Source organism: Bufo gargarizans, chromosome 9 (genome assembly GCF_014858855.1).
Source record: "Bufo gargarizans isolate SCDJY-AF-19 chromosome 9, ASM1485885v1, whole genome shotgun sequence".
Classification (NCBI taxonomy): Eukaryota; Metazoa; Chordata; class Amphibia; order Anura; family Bufonidae; genus Bufo; species Bufo gargarizans.
Genome location: NC_058088.1, coordinates 34,822,795 through 34,841,120, shown reverse-complemented (window position 1 = coordinate 34,841,120; position 18,326 = coordinate 34,822,795). Strand labels below are relative to the sequence as shown.

General features: G+C 44.3%; 1 protein-coding gene across 1 annotated transcript in view; it reads right to left on the bottom strand.

Annotated features, from left to right (window-relative positions):
• Positions 1–14,772: 14,772 nt before the first annotated feature.
• Positions 14,773–18,326, bottom strand: part of LOC122946017 (plastin-3) — a 53,924-nt gene continuing 50,370 nt past the window's right edge. The window contains exons 16-17 of the mRNA XM_044305297.1: positions 17,619–17,743; positions 14,773–15,942 (exon numbers count right to left, since the gene is read on the bottom strand). Coding sequence (XP_044161232.1) covers positions 15,810–15,942; positions 17,619–17,743 — 258 coding nt within the window. The 3' untranslated portion in view covers positions 14,773–15,809. The remainder of the gene's footprint in view (positions 15,943–17,618; positions 17,744–18,326) is intronic.

Sequence of the window (18,326 nt, the reverse complement as noted above, 5' to 3'; positions counted from 1 at the left end):
TGTACAATATCCCTGTACTGTGACATCACTGTGTACATTACCCCTGTACAGTGGCATCACTGTAATAATCCATGTACTGTGACATCACTATAAACATTATTCCTGTACTGTGGCATCGCTGTAAGCATAATCCATGTACTGTGACATCACTATGTACAATATCCCTGTACTGTGACATCACTGTGCACATTATCCCTGTACAGTGGCATCACTGTAATAATCCATGTACTGTGACATCACTATGTATATTATCCCTGTACTGTGACATCACTGTGCACATTATCCCTGTACAGTGGCATCACTGTAATAATTCATGTACTGTGACATCACTATAAGCATTATTCCTGTACAGTGGCATCGCTGTAAGCATAATCCATGTACTGTGACATCACTATAAACATTATTCCTGTACTGTGACATCACTATAAGCATTATTTCTGTACTGTGACATCACTGTGCACATTTTCCCTGTGCTTTGACATCACTGTAAACATTATTCCTGTACTGTGACATCACTGTGCACATTATTCCTGTACTGTGACACAAATAAGTATTATCCCTGTACCTTGACACCACTGTGCACATTATCCATGTACTGTGACATCACTGTGCACATTATCCCTGTACAGTGACATCACTGTGCACATTATCCCTGTACAGTGACATCACTGTGCACATTATCCCTGTACAGTGACATCACTGTGCACATTATCCCTGTACAGTGACATCACTGTGCACATTATCCCTGTACAGTGACATCACTGTGCACATTATCCCTGTACAGTGACATCACTGTGCACATTATCCCTGTACAGTGACATCACTGTGCACATTATCCCTGTACTGTGACATCACTATGTACATTATCCCTGTACTGTGACATCACTATGTACATTACCCCTGTACAGTGGCATCACTGTAATAATCCATGTACTGTGACATCACTATAAACATTATTTTTGTACAGTGGCATCGCTGTAAGCATAATCCATGTACTGTGACATCACTATAAACATTATTCCTGTACTGTGACATCACTATAAGCATTATTTCTGTACTGTGACATCACTGTGCACATTATCCCTGTACAGTGACATCACTGTGCACATTATCCCTGTACAGTGACATCACTGTGCACATTATCCCTGTACTGTGACATCACTATGTACATTAACCCTGTACAGTGGCATCACTGTAATAATCCATGTACTGTGACATCACTATGTACATTATCCCTGTACTGTGACATCACTGTAATAATCCATGTACTGTGACATCACTAAGCATTATTCCTGTACTGTGGCATCGCTGTAATAATCCATGTACTGTGACATCACTAAGCATTATTCCTGTACAGTGGCATCGCTGTAAGCATAATCCATGTACTGTGACATCACTATAAACATTATTCCTGTACTGTGACATCACTATAAGCATTATTTCTGTACTGTGACATCACTGTGCACATTATTCCTGTACTGTGACACAAATAAGTATTATCCCTGTACCTTGACACCACTGTGCACATTATCCATGTACTGTGACATCACTATAAACATTATTCCTGCACAGTGGCATCACTGTAATAATCCATGTACTGTGACATCACTATAAGCATTATTCCTGTACTGTGACATCACTGTGCACATTTTCCCTGTACCTTGACACCACTGTGCACATTATCCATGTACTGTGACATCACTATAAGCATTATCCATGTACTGTGACATCACTATAAGCATTATTCCTGTACTGTGACATCACTGTAAACATTATTCCTGCACAGTGACATCACTGTAATAATCCATGTACTGTGACATCACTATCAACATTATAGTTTAAAAAAAGGGCCATGTGAATGCACCCTTAAAGGGGTTATCCTGCAAAAGATAATGATGACTTGTCCTCAGGATAGGTCATCATTATCACATCAGTGGGGGTCTTGCAGCTCAGCCCCATTGACTTGAACAGGGCTGAGTTGCAACCAGGCCATGTGACCGATGTACAGCGACATCAAGACCTCTTCTAACGGCTGATCGGCAGGTGTCCAGGGTGTCTCGACCCTGCAGATCTGATACTGATGATCTATCCTGAGTTGTAAATATATTTTCCTAGATAACCCCTTTAAATTAAGCTTCCAGTGGATCCGTTCGTGTCGCACCACATAATGGGAAGAATACAGTGATCGGAGTGACTTCCAATGAGGCAGGGTCATTAGGTACAACTACCCGGGAATGATGGCATACTGAAAATGGTGCAAATGAATAAAAACATGCATTGATAAACGGGATCCTGTAATGAAAAAGGTCGGAGCAGGACTTCAAAAATCTTTCTAAGGCCTCCTGCACACGACCGTATGTATTTTGCAGTCCGCAAAAAAACAGATCTGCAAAAGATCCGCTGGCCCTAATAGAACAGTACTATCCCTGTCCGTAATGCAGACAATAATAGGACATGTTCTATTTTTTTTTTTTTTTACGAAACGGAAATACAGAATTTTTTTTGCAGACTGTATACGAAACCATTCATTTCAATAGGTCCACAAAAAAAACGGACACGGAAAGAACATACGTTTGTGTGCAAGAGGCCTAACAGGCGGTGCATAGTCAATTAAACTGTAGCCAAATACAACACTGGTTTTCCAACTAACGTTGTTCCTTAGAACGGATGGTCTATAACTGCAGACGACCAGGTCAAGGCCCATTGTTGTATATGGGAAACAGAAGGGCAGAAAACGACATCACCGAGCAGTGGAAGAACCTCGCCTGGTCAGATGGATCCAGATTTCTGTTGACGCATGCTTGTGGGAGGCTCAGAACTTAGTACCGGCAGCATAAATCAATGAAGCTTTCCTTTAGGCCCCTTGCAGACGAGCAAGTATTCAGCGCGGGTGCATTGCGCCTGCACAGGATCCGGACCCATTCATTTCAATGGGTCTGTGTACATGTGCGTTGTTTTTCACAAATCACTTGCACGTTGCGTGAAAATAGCAGCATGTTCTATATTCTGCGCTTTTCACACAACGCTGGCCCCATAGAAATGAATGGGGCTGCGTGAAAACCGCATAGCATCCGCAAGCAAGTGCGGATGCGATGCAATTTTCACGGATGGTTGCTAAGAGATGTTTGTAAACAGTTTATCACGCGCATGCAAAACGCAGTACATCCAATTGCACCTGCGCGATAAAAACTGAATGCAATCGCAGACAAAACTGAATGAACTTGCTTGCGAAATCGAACATTTTTCACTGAACGCATCCGGACCTATTCCGCACACGCTCGTCTGCAAGGGGCCTTAAGGTGTCCACAGTCCAGGCTGCTGGAGGAATGGTGTGGGGAATGTTTGGACCCATCACCTAGACCCAGACATACGTAGGGGCACTCAACATTAATATTTACAATTAGTCTAAGGCCTCATGCACACGGCCGTTGTTTTGGTCCGCATCCGAGACGCAGTTTTGGCGGCTCGGATGCGGACCCATTCACTTCAATGGGGCCGCAAAAGATGCGGACAGCACTCAGTGTGCTGTCCGCATCCGTTGCGCGCCCAAAAAAAAAATAACCTGTCCTATTCTTGTGCACGTTTTGTGGACAAGAATAGGCAGTTATATTAATGGTTGTCAGTGCCGTTCCGCAAATTGCGGAACGCACACGGATGCCATCTGTGTTTTGCGGACCGCAAAACACACCGGTCGTGTGCATGAGGCCTAAGACTACTAAATTGCCCTACTTCAACATATGTCTAATTTTGACTTCTAAAACTTAACTTTTACCGTCACCAATAATATTTCATTGACCATTAAACACCTTTGTGCCTATTTGTTTATTTTGTGTTTTAGCCGCCCCTGTACACTTGTTGCTTCTTGATCTAATGAGGACTGCTGGTAGCCGCGCGCTGACTCTAGATTGACAACTGCCAATGTTAGCTAAACCTAGGCATCACTCCCGTCTCTAAAAACTACCCCAAACACTGCCCCCCCCCCCAACATGTTTCGCCAGATACCCTGGTGTCTGCCCTATCCCCTGAAGACGCCAGGGGGGGCAGTGTTTGGGGTAGTTTTTAGAGTCAGCGCGCGGCTACCAGCAGTCCTCCTTAGATCAAGAAGCAACAAGTGTACAGGGGCGGCTAAAACACTAAATAAACAAACAGGCAACAAGGTGTTTAATGGTCAATGAAATATTAATGGTGACAGTAAAAGTAAAGTTTTAGAAGTCAAAATAAGACATATGTGGAAGTAGGGCAATTTCGTAGTCTTAGACACTTCCGCAAAATGGGTCCGCATCCATTTCGCAATTTTGCGGAACAGGTGCAGACCCATTCATTTTCAATGGGGCCGGAATGTGCTGTCTGCATCTGCATATCTGCACTTCCGTTCCGCAAAATAATAGAACATGTCCTATTGTGGTCCACAACTGCGAACAAGAAAAGGCATTTTCAATGAGAGTGCCGGCGATGTGCGGTCCGCAAAATCCAGAACGCACATTGCCGGTGTCAGTGTTTTGCGGATCTGCAAAACACATACAGACGTGTGAATGGACCCCAATTGAAAAAATTAAGGGAATGTTTGGATTGGCTCTAGGACCATGACAACGAGCTTTCCTTGCTCCCCGGCTTTCACAGTCCCCAGATCTTAATCCTATAGAGCAGGAATGGCCAACCTGCGGCCCTCCAGCTGTTGTAAAACTCCAATTCCCACCATGCCCTGCTGTAGGCTGATAGCTGTAGGCAGTCTGGGCATGCTGGGAGTTGTAGTTTTGCAACAGCTGGAGAGCCGCAGTTTGGCCATCAACCTGCTGCACTCCAGGTGTTGTGAAGCTACATCTCCCATCGTGCACACTTGCTTGGCTGTTCTCTGAGCTCCCACAGAAGTGAACGGAACATACTGGGAGTTGTAGTTTCACAACAGCTGGAGTGACGAAGTTTGCGGATCCCTGCTATACAGTATCTCTGGGACGGTCAGTACCTCCAGCTAATTTGTGGAAACCGTGAGAAGGTCTCCTGTCCACATGGAGCAATACTCCTGCAGAACAATTCCAACACTGAGTGGCATCTGACACGATGAATTGCTGCGGTTCTGAAGGCCAATGGAGGTCCAACAACAGGAGTAGATGGTGTCTCTATCAAAGTGTAACAGGGCACGTGGCACAGAGTGAAGACCAAACATGCATTTTGTCTTCTGAACACATTGCTGTGCCGTCAGCCCCAACGTTACTTTTTACACCTCTATCTCCACCTTTTGAAGATGTTGAGGTTTAGCAACCCTTGTGTAGTGTAGAGAGCGGACTATAAATTGTAGATTGTATCTCCAGAAAAATAATTAAGTGACATGTGAATGGTCTCCAGATGTCTTGAAGGAGTTGTCGTGTTTTAGGTCCGGGGGTGAAATATACTGGCTACCGACATGCTGGTTTGGTCAGAACGTGGACGTGTCTCAGCTGCACGTTACATGGCGATTGTGACATAACTTGTTTATTTAGGAGTTGCTCTGCTGTGGTCTCAGCAATGAAGATCTCTCAGCAGCAGAGTTATGTTACCTTGTTATCATCTGCTGCCATCTGCTGGTCATAGTGAAGAACACAGCCCAAATGCCAACTGATTAAGAATGCAGCAGTATTATTGTTAACACTTTGTATAGAGGCAAAAATCAACTGAACTAAATTAAAGGAACATTGTGTGTGTTATACTTAACGCAGACCCTACACACAAGAATTTTCCCGCCCATGCCTTTCATTAGTCATAACACAGTGCCTAAAATATTCATTTAAAGGGAGTGTGCCATCAGGAAATGACTTATTGTTTAAATGAACAATGAGCTCTGCACAGGTCGTGCCTAGAGAACTGTACCATAGTCCTGTCCGTGGTGTCCATGGATCATTGGGCTGCCCCCCAAAATGCCAGCTGGGGTTCCGGCCACGGCATCTCTCTGACACGTGGATGTTTAGCTAATAGCGGGCTGCGATGGGAACAAGCCTCCCTATCATCATGGGTGACGCTAGGGAGTCTCGTTCCCTTCGCGGCCTGCTATTGGCTGCCCCAACACGGGGAGATGCCGCGGCAGCCGTGCAGGCATCAGAATCAACACGGGTGCCGGGGAGCGAGGTAAGTACAATCTGTGTGAGGGGTCCGGGCATTTGGGGGGAATTGTAGGGGTTTCATAACTCCTTTAATGCTTTGAACAGAAGAATAGCTCAGGCAAGATGGCCGCCCCCCCATAATCATGTCTAGGAAACAGAATTTAAATAATAATATAAAAAAAAAATAATAAATGTATCAGACAATAAAAACAGATTGGAATAAAAAGTAGATGTGTTGCTATCTGGTTTTAACGGGCAGATAAAAATTTTGGTGACAGATTTCCTTTAAACGCATAGCTACAACACCTGCCATGTTCTTCTCAACAGCACAGGGGAGAAGGAGGCAGTCCCTCCCCCCTGTACTGCTGCTGCCACCAATGGGCTGATAGCAGGGAGGAGGAGGGGAGGGGCTATGGCCACTGCGCCACCAATGAATATCGTTTATGCCGCACCTGAGGGGTTAATAGCGGCGTATCGCAGTGCACAGTCATAGAAGCTGGGTGCCGGGTATGGGATGTGTCCGACACCCGCAGCCTGCGTTTGTATTAAGCATAAACATTCATTGGTGGCGCAGTGCACCGAAACCCCCCCAACCCCAGTATTATAAATCAGAATCATTGGTGGCGCAGTGCACCCCCAACCCCCCCATCCCCCAAGTATTATCATTGGTGGCAGTGGCAGCTCTGATCGGAGCCCCAGCAGTGTAATCCTGGGGCTCCGATCGGTTACCATGGCAGCCAGGACGCTACTGAAGCCCTGGCTGCCATGGTCAGCTCTCTGCTGCTGTGTGCACAAAGAACAGGGAGAGTGTGAAGTCCTATTCACCCTGATGGAGATCTATCAGGGTGAATAGGACAAGGGATAAAAGATCCCAGGTTCTAGCCCCTAAAAAAAAAAAAACACACACCTAAATATTAAGTGTCAATCACCCCCTTGCCCAATTTTACATATAAAATATATAAACAATTAAAATATTTAAAAATATCTCCTATGCGGTGAATGCCGTAACAGAAAAAAACAAAAACAAAAAAAACGTGCAATTTGCCATTTTTTTGTCGCCTTGTCCCGACAAAAATTAGGTTAGGACTGTTCTATTATGGTCCAGACGTTCTATAAAAACCAAATTACGTACCGGTAATTCCCTTTTCATGAATCCTCCATGACGGCATACCATGAGAGATGACCCGCCTCCAACCAGGTAGGGACAGGAAGTATAAATTTGACCCTCCTCCGGCTCCTCCTCAGTGTCTTTCTGGATCGACAGCCTAGAGAGTGTTCTTTCGAATCTTTTTTCCATTTATACCCTTTTTTATTTTATTTTTATTTGCACACCATCACCTATGTGTAGGCCTATCATATTCTTATATATTTTACAGAGACAGATGATGAGGGTTCAAAGGGGCTTTCTATTAAGCCCGATAACTACATTAAGATCCCAGGGGGAGTCATAGCTTTCAATGACGGTCTCAGTCTATCTGCCCCTTTAAGGAATCTGACAACCCAAGAATGATTGGCAATTTTTTCATCAAAAACTGCACTAAGGGCCGATATGTGAACCCTCAGAGTATTGGGACGAAGACCTTTCTCCAGCCCAGATTGTAAGAAACCTAGAACTGAAAGGACTGAAAATTTTTCAGGGGATACTTTCTCTTTTATACACCAGGTATTAAAGGCTCTCCAAACTTTATTATAGATCTTTGAGGTTGTCTCCTTTCTACTAGCCGACATAGTATTGATGACAGGATCTGTCAGGCCTTTAGCTTTTAAGATCAAACTTTCAGGTTCCAAGCTGCCAAATGCAGCTTTTCCACCTCGGGATGGAGAAGTGGACCCTGCGACAACAAATCCTGATCCCAAGGAAGGATCCATGGACTTTGGATGGACATGATCTTCAAAAGAGGAAACCATGATTTTTTTGGGCCATAAGGGGGCTATCAAAATAACATGAGCCCTGTCTTGCCTTATCTTCTTTATCACTCGAGACATTAGTTGCAGGGGGGGGAAGGCATAAGCTAGATGGAAATTCCATTTTATTGAAAAGGCATCTATGCCTTCGCTTTTGTCTCTTGGATTGAGGGAAAGGAAACGACCTACTTTTGCGTTTGTGGCTGATGCAAAGAGGTCTATTTGGGGAACCCCCCACTTTTGGGTTATTTGGAGAAAAACTTCTTCCTTCAAACTCCATTCTGTTCGACATATTTTGACCCTGCTTAGGAAGTCTGCTTTTACATTTAAGCTTCCTTTTAAATGGACTGTTGAAAGGGATCTTATATTTCCTTCTGCCCAGGAAAAAATCTTTTTTGTTATTTGGCTCAGACATTGGCTTCTTGTTCCACCTTGATGGTTTAAATACGCTACCACTGTTGTGTTGTCTGATCTTATTTGGACATCTTTTCCTTCTATGTATTGACTCACCACTTTTATAGTCTCCCAAACTGCCATCAATTCCTTTTGGTTTGAGGACCAAGTCTTCTGGTGGTCTGCCCAGGCCCCTTGGAAATAGTGATGAGAGTAATGCGCTCCCCACCACCAAGGACTTGCATCTGTAGTGATGAACACCTGTTCCTCCGAATTCCATGGAATTTCCTGGCATAGGTGACTCACTTGTTTCCACCACAGGAGACTCTGGTTTAACGTAAAGGGAATCAGAACTGTTTGTTCCAATGAACTTGGTTTCTGTCCCAGCAGGCTAATATCCACTGTTGCAGAGTTCGAGAGTGGAACTGAGCCCACTTTACTGCAGGGATGCAAGAGGTCAAGGTCCCTTGCAGTCTCATAGCCTCTCGTATCGAACAAGATGGATGACTCCGAAACCTTGAGACCTTTTCTACCACTCCAGAGACTTTTTGCTCTGTAAGAGATGTCCTCTGACGAGTGGTGTCTAGGGAGAGACCCAAGAAAATTATTTCCTGGGACGGGACTGGCTTAGATTTTTCCCAATTTATTAGCCATCCTGCTAATACCGCGTCTGGCAGGTCACTAAGAGATTGTTCTCCAGTGACTGTTTTGACTCGCCTACTATCAGTAGGTCGTCTAGATACGGAATAATCAGGATGTTCTTCCTTCTCAAGTGGGTCACCAGCTCCAGCATCACCTTTGTGAAGACCCTGGGGACTGAGGTTATCCCAAAAGGTAATACCTGGAACTGAAAGTGGAGCAGATCTTTCCCCAAATAAACCGCTATCCGCAGGAATTTTTGGGACTGTTTGCATACCGGAATATGGTAGTATGCGTCTCTTAAGTCTAGGGAGGCTAAGAAGTCTCCCTTTTCCAGCAGATTCACGGTTGATCTTATCGGTTTCCATTTTGAATTTGTTGTACTGTATGAACTTGTAGGTTTATTATTAACCGAAATTTCCCGTCTGGTTTTTTTACTAGAAAAACGGTTGAATATCCCTGACCTTTTTGAGAATAGGGAAACGGAATTATGGCTTTTTGAGCCAGTAGCTTCCGAATCCCTTCTTCCAGATTTGTTTGGAGAACAGCTGTTTTTTGAATGGGAGTTACCCTGAAAATATTTGAGGGAGGAGGAAGACGGAAAACAATTTTGTAGCCTTCTGATATTGTATTTAAGACCCAAGGGTTTGTTGTAATCTTTTCCCAATAGTCTAGAAAAAAAACGTAGTCTCCCTCCCTGTTCGGGTCCCTTTTTTAACCCTCCAAAAGGGAAATTTCCTTTTCCCGGAATCTCTGGGAAAGGTCTACTTTGAATCGGAAGCCTTTTCTAGGATGGACTCTAAATCTTCTCCAAACAACAAATTACCCTGAAAAGGTAAGGTACATAACTTTAATTTTGAACTGACCTCACCTGACCAAGACTTTAACCAGAGGGACCTTCTTGCCACGACCGCTAACCCAGATGCCTTTGCAGCTATCCTGACAGATTCCGCAGTGGAATCTGATAGGAAATCCACAGCTTTAATTAAGAGCGGAAAGGAATCTTTTAGATCACCATATGTATTTCCGCTTTTCAGTAAGGATTCTAACTGCGTGAGCCATTTCTTTAGTGGTCTGGATACTGACGTTGCAGCTAGGTTTGGTTTGAACAGGGCCGCACAAGCTTCCCATGTCTTTTTGAGGGTCTGATCCGTCTTTTTATCCATGGGGTCCCTTAATGATCCCATGTCTTCAAATGGTAAGGCGTTTGGACCCTTCACTAATTTAGATAGGGAAACGTCTATCTTAGGACAGGTAGTTAAAAGCGCTTCATCTTCACTAGAAAAGGGGAGTCGTCGCCTTATTGTCTTAGGAATGAATAGTTTCCTATCCAGGGATCTCCATTCCCTTTTAATTAGATCGTGCATGTTTTTATGTACCGGAAAGCCTCGGTTAGACCTCTGCTCAAATCCACTGAACATCTCGTCATGGACTGATCTACAGATTTTTTCGTCAGAAAGATCCATAGTGGCTCTAACTGCCTTAATTAACTCTCTGGTATCCTGAGATGAAAAGAGATAGTTTTTTTTTTTTTTCACACTTTCCTAGTAGAGGAATCTGAAAGTTTAACAGAACAGAGACTGCACTTTTTTGCCCTCTGACTAGATTTTGCTTTCTGAGCACTCTCTTTCTCACTCTGCACACATACAGAAAGAAAGAAAATACATAAGGGTTAGGCCTCATGCACACGACCGTTGTGTGCATCCGTGGCCGTTGTGCTGTTTTCCGTTTTTTTTCGCGGACCCATTGACTTTCAATGGGTCCGTGGAAAAATCGGAAAATGCACCGTTTTGCAGCCGAGGCCGTGATCCGTGTATCCTGTCCGTCAAAAAAATATGACCTGTCCTATTTTTTTGACGGACAACGGTTCACGGACCCATTCAAGTCAATGGGTCCGTGAAAGAACACGGATGCACACAAGATTGGCATCCGTGTCCGTGATCCGTGGCCGTAGGTTGCTTTCATACAGACGGATCCGAAGATCCGTCTGCATAAAAGCTTTTTCTTATCTAAGTTTTCACTTCGTGAAAACTCATTTCCGACAGTATATTCTAACACAGAAGCGTTCCCATGGTGATGGGGACACTTCTAGTTAGAATACACTGCAAACTTTGTACAAGACTGCCCCCTGCTGCCTGGCAGCACCCGATCTCTTACAGGGGGATATGATAGCACAATTAACCCCTTCAGGTGCGGCACCTAAAGGGGTTAATTGTACTATCATATTCCCCTGTAAGAGATCAGGGCTGCCAGGCAGCAGGGGGCAGCCCCCCCCCTCCCCAGTTTGAATATCGTTGGTGGCACAGTGTGCGCCCACCATCGCCCCCCCTCCCTCCCTCTATTGTAATAAATCGTTGGTGGCACAGTGTGCCCCCACTCCCTCCCTCTATTGTATTAAATCGTTGGTGGCACAGTGTGCCAACCACCATCGCCCCCCCCCCTCCCTCTATAGCAGTAACATTGGTGGCAGTGTGCGGTCTCCCATTCCCCCCCCCCCCCCCCATCATTGGTGGCAGCGGAGTTCCGATCGGAGTCCCAGTTTAATCGCTGGGGCTCCGATCGGTAACCATGGCAACCAGGAAGCTACTGCAGCCCTGGTTGCCATGGTTACTTAGCAATAGTACAACAGTATAAGATTCATACTTACCTGCTTGCTGCTGCGATGTCTGTGTCCGGCAGGGAGCTCCACCTACTGGTAAGTGAAAGGTCTGTGCGGCGCATTGCTAAAGAACTGTCACTTACCAGTAGGAGGAGCTCCCGGCCTACCTGGAGGGACAGGAAGACACTGAGGAGGAGCCGGAGGAGGGTCAAATTTATACTTCCTGTCCCTACCTGGTTGGAGGCGGGTCATCTCTCATGGTATGCCGTCATGGAGGATGAAAGGGAAATGTGGAATGCACGTGGTTTTGGAGTCAACATTTTGGTATCGTGACAACCCTAGGTAAGACGTGTGGTTTTTTTAGTTTTTTTTATTATACCATAATTATATGTATTTTAAATTTGGCTGCTAAATTTTTCAGGTTAGGAGCCAATGGCTCCTTGATATTTTTTTTTAGTCTGGAGCCCTGCCGGAGGTACTATACATGAAGGGAATATTTACAGGGCATTCCTAAATAATCTTAAAATGTAAAGGGCACAACTAAGCCCCTAGATATATTTTGCACCTCCACCCCAAAAATACACTATGGGGGACATTTATTAAAGGAAACCTGTCACCAGGATTTTGCGCATAGAGCTGGGACATGGGCTGCTAGATGGCCACTAGCACATCTGCAGTACTCAGGTCCCATAGCTCTCTGCGCTTTTATTGTGTTAAAAAACTGTTTTGATCGATATGCAAATGACCTGATATGTGTCCTGTAGCCGGAGATGAGTCAAGCGGAAAGGAGCCCAGCACCGCCCCACGTCCTCAGAATCTCCTCCTGGCTGACGTCACAGAGCTGGAGCGCCGAAATCTCGCGATGCGCGAGCTAGCACATGCGCAGTGTCGGCATCATGTTCATTCCCTGTACTGGCATCAGCACAGGGAACGAACTAAGCATGCGCTAGCTCGCGCATCGCGAGATTTCGGCGCTCCAGCTCTGTGACGTCAGCCAGCAAGGAGGAGATTCGGAGGACGCAGGGCGGTGCTGGGCTCCTTTCCGCTTGACTCATCTCTGGATACAGGACTCATATCGGGTAATTTGCATATCAATCAAAACGTTTTTTTTAACACAATAAAAGCGCAGAGAGCTATGGGACCTGGGTACTGCAGATGTGCTAGTGGCCATCTAGCAGCCCATGTCCCCAGCTCTATGCGCAAAATCCTGGTGACAGGTTTCCTTTAAGAAATATATGCCAGTTTTTAGCGTATTTAAGGCACAGATTTTGTTGCAAAGAGGTTTTGCGGCAAAATGAGTGACTTTTCCCCACTCATGCCACTTTTCCAAGGTGATGGAAAAAGAGGGGATAGCTTGTGAGGGGGAGAAAGCGGGCCGCCCCGTCCCATTTATCATTTTCGACGCTAGTTTATGGCATGAAAAATGGTCTTAAACTACGTCAGCAATTTAAACCATGTCGCACGGCTGCGCAAGGGTATTAAGACCGGCATATAAATCGCCGGTCTTAATAAATGACCGCCCATATGTCTTAAGGAAACTTTTAAAACAGCAGGCTTACCTATGTGTATACCTATATATGATCGTATATATCTAAATCATGAAGTCATCAAATAAGAGATACAATTTCTACATAATGAACAGTGATCTCAGTGCAGTTACATTCAGTGGCTCACAGGTGAGGTATATTCCTTCCTCTTATTGTAGTTGTCTGCTTTTCTTTTTCTTCTCCATCTAGTCCCAGACCTCCATGAAGACTTCTTCCAGTTACGACCCATCTCTGCTGGTACCTCCCAAGCCACTACACAGAGCCCCCTTTTGGTGCTTCACACAATACTAGTGCCACAAAGTTTTAGTGCCCACACAATCATTTCCCCATTATACATACCACAGGGGCTGCAGTGTTTAGAAAAGCGTTGTGGTTTCTTTATAGTATACCGTACACACTCTATAGGGGCTTCCCTGGTACTGCAGCTCAAACTCATTCATTTTAATGGGACTGAACGGAAGAAATGCCATGTAACATAGAATGTGTCGGCAGATAAGAACCATTTGGCCCATCTAGTCTGCCCAAGATGTAAGAAAATGCATGCAATGTCAAAGGATGAAGAAGAGACCATAGTGCTCGCCCAAAACCATGGCTCTACAGCTGGGGGTGCTGAGAGTAGGAAAACCAGAGGTACCATATTGATAACCTATACTATGAATAGAGCATCAATATTTAAAGGGCATCTGTCAGCAGATTTGTTTCCATTACACCCAGAGGCTCTGCTCTCTCTGCAACTGCTGCACCCTCTGCACTTTGATTGACAAAACCAGGCAGTGAAAACCTCATCATGTCTGGCCTTGAGTTCTCCTAAAGTCAATTAAAGTGCAGAGGGCGCAGCAGTTGCAGAGAGAGCAGAGCCTCTGGGTGTAATGGAAACACCTTGTTGCCCCTAGGGGCTCATTTGTATATATTAAAACATTTTTTCTTAGCAATTCGGGCACATATACTCATGGGACCAACAAAGATGTCTTCAGCTGCCAAGTATGCATGCAAGTTTTCTAGGTACAAATCTGCTGACAGATGCCCTTTAAATATTGATGCTCTATCCATAGTATAGGTTATCCATATGGTACCTCTGGTTTTCCTACTCTCAGCACCCCCAGCTGTGGAGCCATGGTTTTGTTCATAAAGGCTAATTTGCATATATTAAAACATAATTTTTCTCAGCAATGCGGGCACATATGAACATGGGACCAACACAGATGCCTTCAGCTGCCAAGTGCACATGCAACAGGTCACCCAGCTTCGTAGGTGCAAATCTGCTGACAGATGCCCTTTAAGTCCCAGAAAACCCCTTTAAAGGAGCTACCTAAAAACCCTGGAGGAAAAGAAAAAAGCCCTGCTCTTCAATCCTTGCAGATCCAAAGCAGAAGTGCAGATGCTCCAGTGGTTCCTTGCCCGCCATTAACGTCCCACTTCAGCAAGTGATTGCAGCAATCAGTGGACTTAGTGGTCACGCACAGTGCTACAGACATCATTACAGAGGACAACCACGAGAGAATATGCAATGGATTGCAGGGGATTGAAGAGACTGAAAAAAATGTACTGTGTTGGTGGTGGTAGATGTCAACTAGAGAAAAAAAAAAAAGGAAAAAAATTACACAAAAAAGCGAAGTGCCAAAACATTTTCTTTATTTGAATTCTGCTTTACCTCCATATTATCTTCATCCACAGCATAAAACAGCAGCATGATCTTAAAAGTCTAGCAAACAGTTTGCCAAAGCGATATCCTAAGTATATGTCAATAGAGATGTTAACGTAGATGTTAATTCTTTGGCCCTTCCGTCCACTTCTCCTTGATGTGAACATGTCAAACATACCGCTTATGTGCAGCGTGTGGTCTCTGGCACAAATGAACCCAGCATTTCCAGATAAAACAAGTCGGTTTTTAGAGCAGATAGAATTTTTTTAAATAAAAATTGTTACCAAAAAATAAATGTTCATGCAGGCCTTATACAAAAAAAGGGAAAAAAATATTCTTTATGGTAATGCTTGAAGTTTAAACCAAGATGCAGACAAAAATGCATTCAATATTAACCAGGAATGACAGAAGGAGATGACGGCCGAGATGAAAACATACTGATGCTTTCGCCATGTATGGATCCTAATAATAAAAGGGCTTTCGTAGCCAAGAATGTTCTAAGATATTTTCTGACGTAAACTCTCAGGCATCACGGGTGTGATGTGTGCAGTTTTAGTATGGAATGAAGTTATGCCCATTGGGCACAATATGACCGCCATAGTGGGCAACGCTCTATATTTCAGTAGACAAGCCTTCTAGCGGCATGCAACATCTTATGTGATGTTCATTATTATGGTGTAGGTGGTTAAGACTGCATTGTATATGACCAGAAATAAAAGCCATATTGCTTGGAATTACTATGAAGGAAGATCTAAGAGTAACAGGAGGCCACAAGTGGTCCAAGGATGAATGCATTTTGGTGTGATCTTGACAGTTCAGCTTGGAAAGAGCACTTGAGGCGTACAGCGCTTCTTCCTGAGAACTGTTTTTTGTTTGTTTTTTAATGCTGCAAAGCAAAATTTTGCCACCGCTAAAAAGTTCTCAACAGTGCGAAAAGGCCCCGAACTGTCAGGATTTGTAAGCCACTCTCCCTTGGTGGATGTCACACCCCTCAGATGTCAATGTGACATTTACACCTTTTTCATTCCTCGACCCATCAAGCAAGCAAACACAGTCATAACCATTTTCGGCTTCACTTCCACGAGGTCATCAGGCAAGGCGTATACTCTTGCTCCAATTCGTCTGGCCATTGACACGGCATATCTAGAGAAGAACCGAAGAACTGACATTAGACCTCAAACCTCAAACACCAGGGTGACTGCAAAAACAGTGGGGGAGATTTACTAAGCTACTGTAAATGCACCAAAAAATTGACGTATGTGCCTTGCACCTCATTTTATTATGCGTTTTAGAACTCTTTTTTTGGCTCATTCGACAATGGCTTGTGGCCTTGTGGAAAATGGTGCAGTTTCACATAAAAGGTTGTGTGGTGTAAAGTTAGACAAAAATGTGTAGGGATAGACCAAATGTATCATCCAGAATGAGCCAATTTAATAAATCTGGTGCATCTTTAGGCTTCCTGTTGTCATTTCAGATAGGATTAGTAAATCTGTCCCCATGTGACTGAGTACAATACATTCATGTATAAATGTCTGACACCCATTACTGCATATCAAAAATGCAGAAGAGACACAACCTGTATTCCCTGCCTTTCTTTGCATTTAAATGTCATCTTTCAGCAGAATCAACCCAACCAAACCAGACATAATGCCTCGAAGGGTAGACTATGTTGCTAAAATGAAAAAAACACTTTTTCTCCGTTACTGCTGGTAGGAGAATGTTTTTTGTTTTTTTTTGTATATGCAAATGAGGGCTTAGTACCATCCTTGGTGCACCTAACGACTTGGTGCACCTTAGCTCCTCCATTCGGCTACCCTGGACACATTCACCTCTACATTAAAGCTTGGTTCTATCACTCAAGTAGTGTGGAAAAAGAAAGCAGAGCAGCGCTATTTTGTAGGACCGTAAGATGGGTGGTTGGGTTTGTAGGTCAGAGAGTCTTACCCGAGAGGGTTGTACACCTAAAGCCGTAGAGTAATTATACTGAAGTTGCGGGAGCAGCCAGGCTTTATCCCTCAAGACATGGTGTTCCAGGTCGAGAAACAGAAGTGAAGAAGATGCGGGATGGAGGCGTCTCACACAGGTAAGTTCCAAAACGTGGTTCTTTGAATTATCTCTTTATTGAAATAGGCTCTTTACAGGTAATGCGTTTCAGTTGCTATTTCTTGGACTAAAGAAGGGGGCCAGGCTTGAAACGTGTTACGTGTAAAGAGCCTATTTCAATAAAGATATCATTCAAAGAACCACATTTTGGAATTTACCTGGTTGTGACGCCGCCTATCGCCCATCTTCTTCACTTCTAAATAAAGTAGTGTGGGGAGTGTCCAGGGAAGCACATAGTTAGGCCCACTGTGAGTGCACTTACACCTTAATTTACATATTTTTAAAAACGATTATTTGTTCAAAACATAGCAACAGATCGGGAGAAGAAAGGTATGGATTTATTACGGAGGGTTAACTCTACCAGGCATTATGGCTGGTCCTGCTGACAGAAGCACACCAAAAGGGAATCGGTCACCAGTTTTTGCTTCCAAGGGCAGCATAAACTAGTGACAGATCCCCTCAGCAAAGCGTTTAAAGCGTTCCTAAAACGACTGGGCAATTTTGCTAAAACCCTGTATTGAACAGCAACAGCGCTGGAGCTGTTCAATGCACAGCGTGAGCCAACCAGTCCAGATATCATGAAGACCCGGCGTCCCTGCTCTGCCACTGATGGCTGTATGAAAAACATGCAAATCAAAGATTGCAAATCAACTTTTTCAATATGGCACAATATTATAGTATAGGATTTTGCACTCCCTCCCCTCAATAATACTTACGTTGCATTCTCATGTTTGTCCTCATCAGAAAGTGTACCAGACTTCACCAGGTCATAATTAATACTGCCCGGCTGGATGGCATCAATCAGATCTACTACAGGAAGACTAGTGCTGATCGATTTGTCCTGAAGAACAGAAATAACGTGTGATAAGATACAGGCTTTGAGGTGGGATTTACATATTACATATGAAAACTGATTTAGGCAGTGCATCCCTCCAGTTGAACTATGACATCAGAATCTGCTTAGACTGATAACCAACCATAGCCTGTGGTGAGGGAGTAAGGGGCTTTACAATACTCAATCTGGGCAGAATCCAATGGCTCAATATCTATATTAACCCATTCACAACACCAAGCATACATGTACTCCCGATGCCAGGTCTTTAAAGAGATTCTGTCATCAAGATTTTCGATATGGAGCTGTTCATATCATCCTCTCAGTCTCCATTATCTAATAAAAATATACTAGTTTTACCCCCACCTGTCCTTTCATTTTGGATAAAAATCGGTTTTATTAATATGCTAATTACCTTACTAGCGTGCCCAAGGGGCTGTCCCTTCAGCCGTTTGTGCCCAGCCGCCCCCCTTATCTTGTAGCCCAGCGCCGCCCCACTGCTAATTATGCACTCCTTATTAGGGCGCATGCGCGAGATTACGGCGCACCATCGGCGATGAGAGGAGTGCATAATTAGCAGTGGGGCGGCGCT